This window comes from Drosophila elegans, unplaced genomic scaffold, assembly GCF_018152505.1.
Source record: "Drosophila elegans isolate 14027-0461.03 unplaced genomic scaffold, ASM1815250v1 contig_476, whole genome shotgun sequence".
NCBI lineage: Eukaryota > Metazoa > Arthropoda > Insecta > Diptera > Drosophilidae > Drosophila > Drosophila elegans.
Genome location: NW_024545863.1, coordinates 11,533,923 through 11,540,965, shown reverse-complemented (window position 1 = coordinate 11,540,965; position 7,043 = coordinate 11,533,923). Strand labels below are relative to the sequence as shown.

Below are 7,043 nucleotides of genomic sequence, written 5' to 3'. Positions count from 1 at the left end.
GAAGGGTTTATTTGAAATTCCGCTCAAGTTAAAATACAAATTTAAAGAAACGTTTTCGATAGCTATTTTTTTCACATTTTTCAACACGAATTCTAGAAACTGCACAGCACTGCCTCATCAGCAGTCCACTGGAATTTAAAATGTCTTACTATTTGTAGATGTTGGAGCTAAACTTATTTGAATATATCGTTTCCTCTTTTGTTCTTTTAGAATCTATTTTTTTTTATTCTATAAAAAAAAAAATTCACTGAACTCTTTAGTCTATTGAACTCTATCAGCTATTGTTTGATAAAATAAAATAAAATAAGTTCAGAAATAATTGTATATTTTTCAGAGTTCTAACAGAATGTTTCACAATTTATAAAAATCGAGTTACATACCAAATATATAATTTAACCGTACATTTTGGATGCATTTAACAATATAAATCGACTGCTAAGCATGAGTGGAAAATTCGCAAAATAAATCAATGAGATATTCTGGCCAAAAATAGAAAACGTCTTACTTCTTTGCTTTGGCCTTTGGTTTTGAGGTAGATGCTGCCTTTTTTGAACCACCAGCTGCTTTCGACGTACTGGAAGCGGTGGTCTTCTTTTTGGCCTTAATCAAACCATCCAGCTCGAGGTTGTCTTTGTCCTCGTCTTCTGAAGAGAGGTGATCACCAGCGCCGTCCTCATCCTCTTGACCTTCGCCCAAGTAATCGTCATCCCCGCCACCAGCCTCAGCTTTTTTCTTTTTTATGCCTGCCTGAGCAGAATATGAGTATGCCAACACCTCCTTGTTGTAGGTGCGAGTTAGGGCTGCTTTCACCCTTCCATCAACCGAATCCAAAGGCGATTTCTTGCCCGGCCAAGAGGTTAGCTCGACCAGCGAGTCCAGATCTTCGCGCAGTAGATGGTAATCCTTCATTACCTCGAGTGCAGCTTGCACTCCCTCCTGTCCGTTCTTCACCAGTGGCCGCACAATATTATCCAGCAGGAAGGGTGCATAATCCAGCCTAACGGATAGCCTCGAACCTGAGGTGCAGACCCTGGTGTGATCGTGCAGCTCCTGGGCAAGTCTGGCCCGTTTTCCGGACCTCGAATTCTTGCCCAGCCATCCGGGGAAGTTTATCTGTCCGGTGAAGTGACCGCACATGTGTTCTCCAGGCAGCACTGAGCTGAAAACAGCCTGGGTTGGCAGCAGACTCCACGCAGAATTGGCCCGAATGCGCTTATCGACTAGGTCGCCCAAGCTGAGGGCATCCGCCGTGGCAGCCACCTTGGCCAGAACATCCAACCTGGAACGGGGGAATGTGAATATTTGTATTTTCTTTAATGCATATTTTTATCTTCTTTAATAGCCAAACTTACTTGTTTCCCTGTGGCGAGACCTGAAGGTAATTTTGCTGCACAAAGAGCGGTGCCAGGCTGTAGTCGTGGAAAAAGAGGTCACTCTTATCGGCCAGGGACATGTGCTTGTGATCCTCCGCCGTAAAAACTTTCCGTACCACTTCCCAGGGTCCCAGCTTCAAATCCTTGGTGGCTACTTGTTGCCCAGTTTTCGATGAAGAATTTTCTTCTTTGGCGCTAAGCAGAGCAATATGATTGATGGATTGCCGGATATCGTTGTTGGTGGCCGCTATGATTTCCTCCACTTTGGCAGGTGAGATCTTCACCTTCTCCTTAAAGCAAATGCTCATGATTTTACCCTTGATCTGCTCGAGACGCGGCCTCTGGAAACGCAGATCGTAGCAATAGTTGACCAATGATCGAATTTTCGGATGATTGCGATCATTACACATGCAAATGATCGGAATGGAGCTTTCCTTGATCAAGGCGATCAGCTCCTGCATTCCCCCGCGATCCTCGTTGCCGGCCATGCCATCCACCTCGTCCATGATGAGCACGTGTTTCCGGGAGACCGCTTGTCCCTGGCCGCTAAAGTATCCGGAAAGTGACTTGTTGCTCAGTAGCGTCGATACTTCATCCTTGAGCAAACGTTTGCTACGCGTGTCGGAGGCATTGAACTCGACCGCATCGAATCCCAGCTCCTTCACCACCAGAGTCGCCGTTGTGGTCTTCCCTATTCCAGGCGGTCCCGAAAGCAGAGCCGCCTTGTAGAAGCTGCCATCATCGTTCTTGGCCCAGGGATTGGGTCGTTGGGGCTTCTTATTTCCGTCGTGGTTTGTATACCACTTGGACATCCAGTTCATCAGTCTAGAAGAGTAAAAATAAATTTAATATTACATTTAAAAACAAAAATATTAAGACTTTTACAAGTCACAAGATCGAGTTGTATTTATTATTTCAGTCAGAAGTTTGCAACGCAGTGAAGGAGACATCTCCGACTTTTTAAAGTATATATGTATATATCTAGTCATGTCATGTGTATATGAATTTCGGCTTTCCGAATTTAGCTTCCTTTCTTCTTTTAATGTTTACTTACTCAACTCTATCTATGAATATACATCTGTACGTATAATTGTTTAGAACTGGAAAACTTGAATTTATAGCCTTGCTATGAAGTAGTTTTGTTTACAGGTATAGTTTAAAAATCTATCGTATTTGATAACTATATCATCGATTTACCTCAAAGAAGCTTCAATAAAATGGGGCGAATTAAATTACACCAAATTGGTTTAGACAAAGTACATATGTATACATTTGCAACTATTACAAAAACAAAATAATTTATAAGACAACTATATCAAGACCAAGGATCTACATACATACATAACATATATACTTTTAGTGTAAATTTTTGACTCTCTCTCTTCAAGAATATGACAAATATTAATGAGTCACAAAAATATTTGTTCATAGGATATCATTAACATTTTTCCTATTGTTTCAACTACTCACTTGGTGACGTTGCTAGCGGCTCCTGCCTGGCCAACGATTTCTTTGATATTGGTGGGTTTGTGCTTGTCCACCCAGGCCATGCCGACCTCATCGTGGGTCTTCGGTTCGGTTGTCCTTGGCACCGGTGCCTTTGGTTCCTGGGAGCTGGGTTCCTTCTTGACTTTTAGGGTTACTGCTGGCACTGTTTCATCGTGCTGCTCCTTCTTTATCTTTAATGAAGTGTGCTCCTCCTTGGAGGCATTATGTTTCTCAATATTTTTGGGCTTAATGTCTTGCTTCTTTTCCTCTTTAACTTTAGAACTGCTGGATGTCTTGACATCCTTCTTTTCCCTTTCCTTCGAACTATGCTCCTCCTTGGGGCTCTTTTTCTCCACCTTTATCTGCTTTGGTTGCCCTGATTTCTCCCTGATCAGATCGAAGAGGCCATCCTCGCTGAGAATGGGTATATTGAGCTCTTCAGCCACGGCCAATTTCTTGGGTCCCGCCTCTTCACCCACGACCAGATACTTAAGTTTCTTTCCCACCACGGTCATCACCCTTCCGCCGTACTCTTTGATTACGGCTTCCGCCTCCTCGCGCTCCATGGACTCCAGAACGCCGGTGACCACAAAGGTCAATCCACTTAGGCAGTCGGGTGAACCCTTGGGGATTTCCTTGCTGCCGGGATTGAGGCAACTGCTGCGGTTTTTGTACTTCTGATACAGCACGGCTGTCATGCGTTTCCGCTCGTGGCGTTCTTCGTCGGATATGACGCTGGATTCCAGATCGGCAGCAGGCTTCTCCTTCTTCACACGCGGAGTGGAGGCTTTGGGTTTGGCGGACTTGACTTTGGCCGCTTCAGGACTGGCTTTCTTGGCTCTTTTGGGGGATGGAGAGCTCCTGTTGGTCGGTGGTGTAACCTTTTGCACCGGCACAACCTCTTTGATACTCTCCTCCAGATCGACTTCCATTAAACTCCGGTCTATGTCCTCGTTTTCGAACTCGATTACCGCCTTAGTCTTCGGTTTGGGCACAACCACCCGCTTGGTTTCCCCACCAAATAGCTCCGAAGGATCCACGTGCCTTTTAAGCTTGGATAGGGACGGTTTTTGGCCATTTTTGGCCTTCTTGACTTCCGGAGTGGTGGCCGCCACTTCATCCTCGCTGGATGCAGCTTTGGAGGCCTTGCGTTTCTTGGGCACTTGCGGACTGGCGGCCACCTCATCCTCGTCGCTTGAAATGATTACGGCCTTGCGGCGTTTTGGCGCCTTCACCGGCGTCTCTCCGTTTTCATCCTCGGCTTTTTTCGGCTTCGCAGGCACCCGCTTGAAGATGGTGTCGATGCACTGGAACGATTAAATTGAATTAATTGAAGCTCTGTCTGTGTACCAGTCGGTCACATACGCGCTGCATTGCGGCACTTTTTTTTGTATTGACGAATTTAAGTTGCTAAATTCAGCGAGGGTGCAATGTAGAGATGGAACAAAAATATTTGTTTAGTCGATACTATGGGCAGCAAAATCTGGCAGCGCCATCAAGGTAATATTGCGAGTGCTGCCAGATGTTCTTTAGTTTATATCGATACTTCCAGAAGAGCGATGTTTTCAATGCAGCAATCGATTACTTTACACTGTGTTTTTAGTCACCGCCAACAACATGGAATGCACGCACTTTTAAATATCTCAAATCGACACAACTATATTTATGTAATATATGGGCAGGCCTAACTTAATGTTACAAATAGTCTGCTTCTGTTACAATTATCTGCTTCAAATTGCATAGCACTGTTTGTCAAACGGTTGGGCTTGGGATGTACCTAGATACTTGTACCTAGGTACGAACCTAGTTTCAATTTGTTATTACCTTGTAACTGTCCTAATTAAAATATTATGAAGCTACCTTTTACCTTACCTAGGTAAACATTTTTATTTACCTTAAGAAAAAGCTCTATGAGGTATTTAAGTACTGAAATAATTTGATTAATTTTTGTTTTCACCTAAAATTAATTTTATATTGTTTTCGCAAATATGCCAGCAATAAAAGGCATACTTCTTTTCACAAATACTTTGTAACTTGTTTCGTTCATGTCTATCGGTAGACACAACAACTTTTAAAATCTAGTTATTATTTTCGGAGTTATTGTGTTATTAAGTCCTCTGTTGCCGCTCTACTGCTGTTAGCGGGGATGGGGTGCTGCACGCGCTTAGCTTCTAGTGTTGGCAATGCATTTCGACAGATGGCGCCAGCTCAACGTCGATTGTTTTGTGGGGGAATATTTAGATTTAAATTTGTTATCTGAGTAATCTGGGTATCTAATAATCGGGAAACTCGACTATATCGTTCTTTCTTGTTTTTCTTTTTACATAGGATGCTTTTTGTAAAATGTAAACAAAATATAAGCACAAAAAAATGGTATAAAGAAATGAAGACATAACTGTTCGGAATGTTTGTTATTTAATGATTGATTCTGATAATCTAAAAAGTAAAATATATAACTTTGCATAAATTTTTAGTTAATTTCTCAAAATAGATAAGACCTTTACTTTAGTTTTTAGATGTTTCAGTCCTCATTTTATTGAGAAATAGTTAGTTTAGTTTATAATTTATGTAACAATAGTTGTTTCTAGGACAATTGTTTCTTGGGTGAACCTATTATTTGGTTATTTTTAGCGAATTTTCAGTCCAATAGTTTAGTTTTATTAAAATCGGATGACCATATCATATAGCTGTCGGTCATGCTGACGTAAGCTTTTTTATGCAGCGTAAAATTTATTCTTATAAGGTTCCCTCGTCCGCTATTGGAAGAATTAAGTCAAAATTTGTATGCTCTATTTAGAGAATTGTGCAAAATCGCTTATTTTTGCCTTAAATGAGAAGGCGAAATTTTGTCTATATGTTCGAAAAACGACAGAAGGATTAAAACTTCAGTTTGCAGAAGCTAGCTTTCTTTCTTGTTTTTTTATACTTGTTAATTATTATTATTATGCATTTTAACTGTCATTACTTATTTAAAGTTAAATAATGTAAAAGCTTGAGTTCTGAGTAAATTAATGTGGAATCTAACAACTACAAAGATGGCAACTCCTGATTGCAGCAGCAAATTGCTTCGTACAATCAATGCCAAAGCAAAAATTTTAACAAATCAGCTTACATACTTTTTCATTTTACTTGTTATTTGACGTATGCTCTATCAATCTTCCGCTAATGCAATGCAATCTAATCAAATCAAATCAAATCGGAATAACATCATCAACGCCACTTTACATCGCCCCGAAGTCAAATCCCCCGGCACTCTTCGTCCGAAAGCGTCCCACAAGCTGTTAAGTTGCATTTACAGGGCATTAGGCCGCCTTCCCCCGATTTTTTCGATTTCCCTTGGCGGTGGCCAACCCCCTTGGCCAACTGATTACACGCGCAATTAAGGGTTGCGGCCAGGGCAACTGGCACAGGCACCACTCCTGCCACCCAGGGGCCACCCACCCAACGGCCTTGCTGGCGGCGGTTGCACGTGCTAAACGCCATCAAATGTCACCCTTGGGGCCTATGTGAATAATCATCGCTTAACACCGATTTTGATTAAATTTCACATAAACAAACAAGACTGATAAGAAAAAAGGGGGTTACAAAACAAAGAAACTCATGCTAAGCTCATTCCCAAGTTTGTGCTTTAAATTTAGAGAAAGCCATAACACAAAATTAAAAATTAAAAAATTAATTACCGGCCAATATAATAATTTCAATATAAAATTAAAATGTTCGAAAAAATAAACACAAAGAACATCATATAATTTTAAATGTTATTTCTGTAGTTTTTGATCTAATTTAAAACTAATAAAAATGCAGATACTTATAATGATAAGAATTTTAGTAAATAAGTACAACTTTTGGTGAAGAAAGTTAAATTGAGATAAACTCAAAATTTTTTTTTTGTAAGATGGCATAGTCGGCATGAGCATTTCAATATAAAATTGAAAGGTTCAAAAAAAGAAATATTTTTTCTGTGGTCTTAAAAAGTGTTAACTGGTTGCACACAACAAGTGGAACTCAGAGCCGGATGAAAAACTCCGGAAAGTTGGGGAGAATAGTTGGCGGATAGTGGAAAAGGGTTTGGTTTTCTTCATCCAACTGACATCCTGACTAATGCGAGACCGCATGTTAAAGTTCCCACACGTAGCAACTACTCGGGGGAAGGCTTTGAATATAAATTGACTTTGGGTAGAT

The 7,043-nt window shown here is 41.0% G+C and overlaps 1 protein-coding gene across 1 annotated transcript; it reads right to left on the bottom strand.

Annotated features, from left to right (window-relative positions):
• Window positions 1-304: 304 nt before the first annotated feature.
• On the bottom strand, window positions 305-4,327 carry LOC108141191 (replication factor C subunit 1). The gene is made up of 4 exons (XM_017264430.2): window positions 4,227-4,327; window positions 2,844-4,168; window positions 1,353-2,198; window positions 305-1,279 (listed from the first exon to the last, which is right to left on the bottom strand). The coding sequence occupies exons 1-4, from the start codon at window positions 4,233-4,235 to the stop codon at window positions 502-504; spliced, it is 2,958 nt and encodes a 985-aa protein (XP_017119919.1). The 5' UTR covers window positions 4,236-4,327; the 3' UTR covers window positions 305-501.
• Window positions 4,328-7,043: the final 2,716 nt, after the last annotated feature.

What these genes read in the sequence shown, in the direction of transcription:
- LOC108141191 (XM_017264430.2), bottom strand. An exon ending in GCCGCTAGCAACGTCACCAA is followed by an intron (nt 2,199 to 2,843) that starts GTGAGTAGTTGA and finishes TTACTCTTCTAG; the next exon opens with ACTGATGAACTGGATGTCCA. An exon ending in GTCTCGCCACAGGGAAACAA is followed by an intron (nt 1,280 to 1,352) that starts GTAAGTTTGGCT and finishes CCCCCGTTCCAG; the next exon opens with GTTGGATGTTCTGGCCAAGG.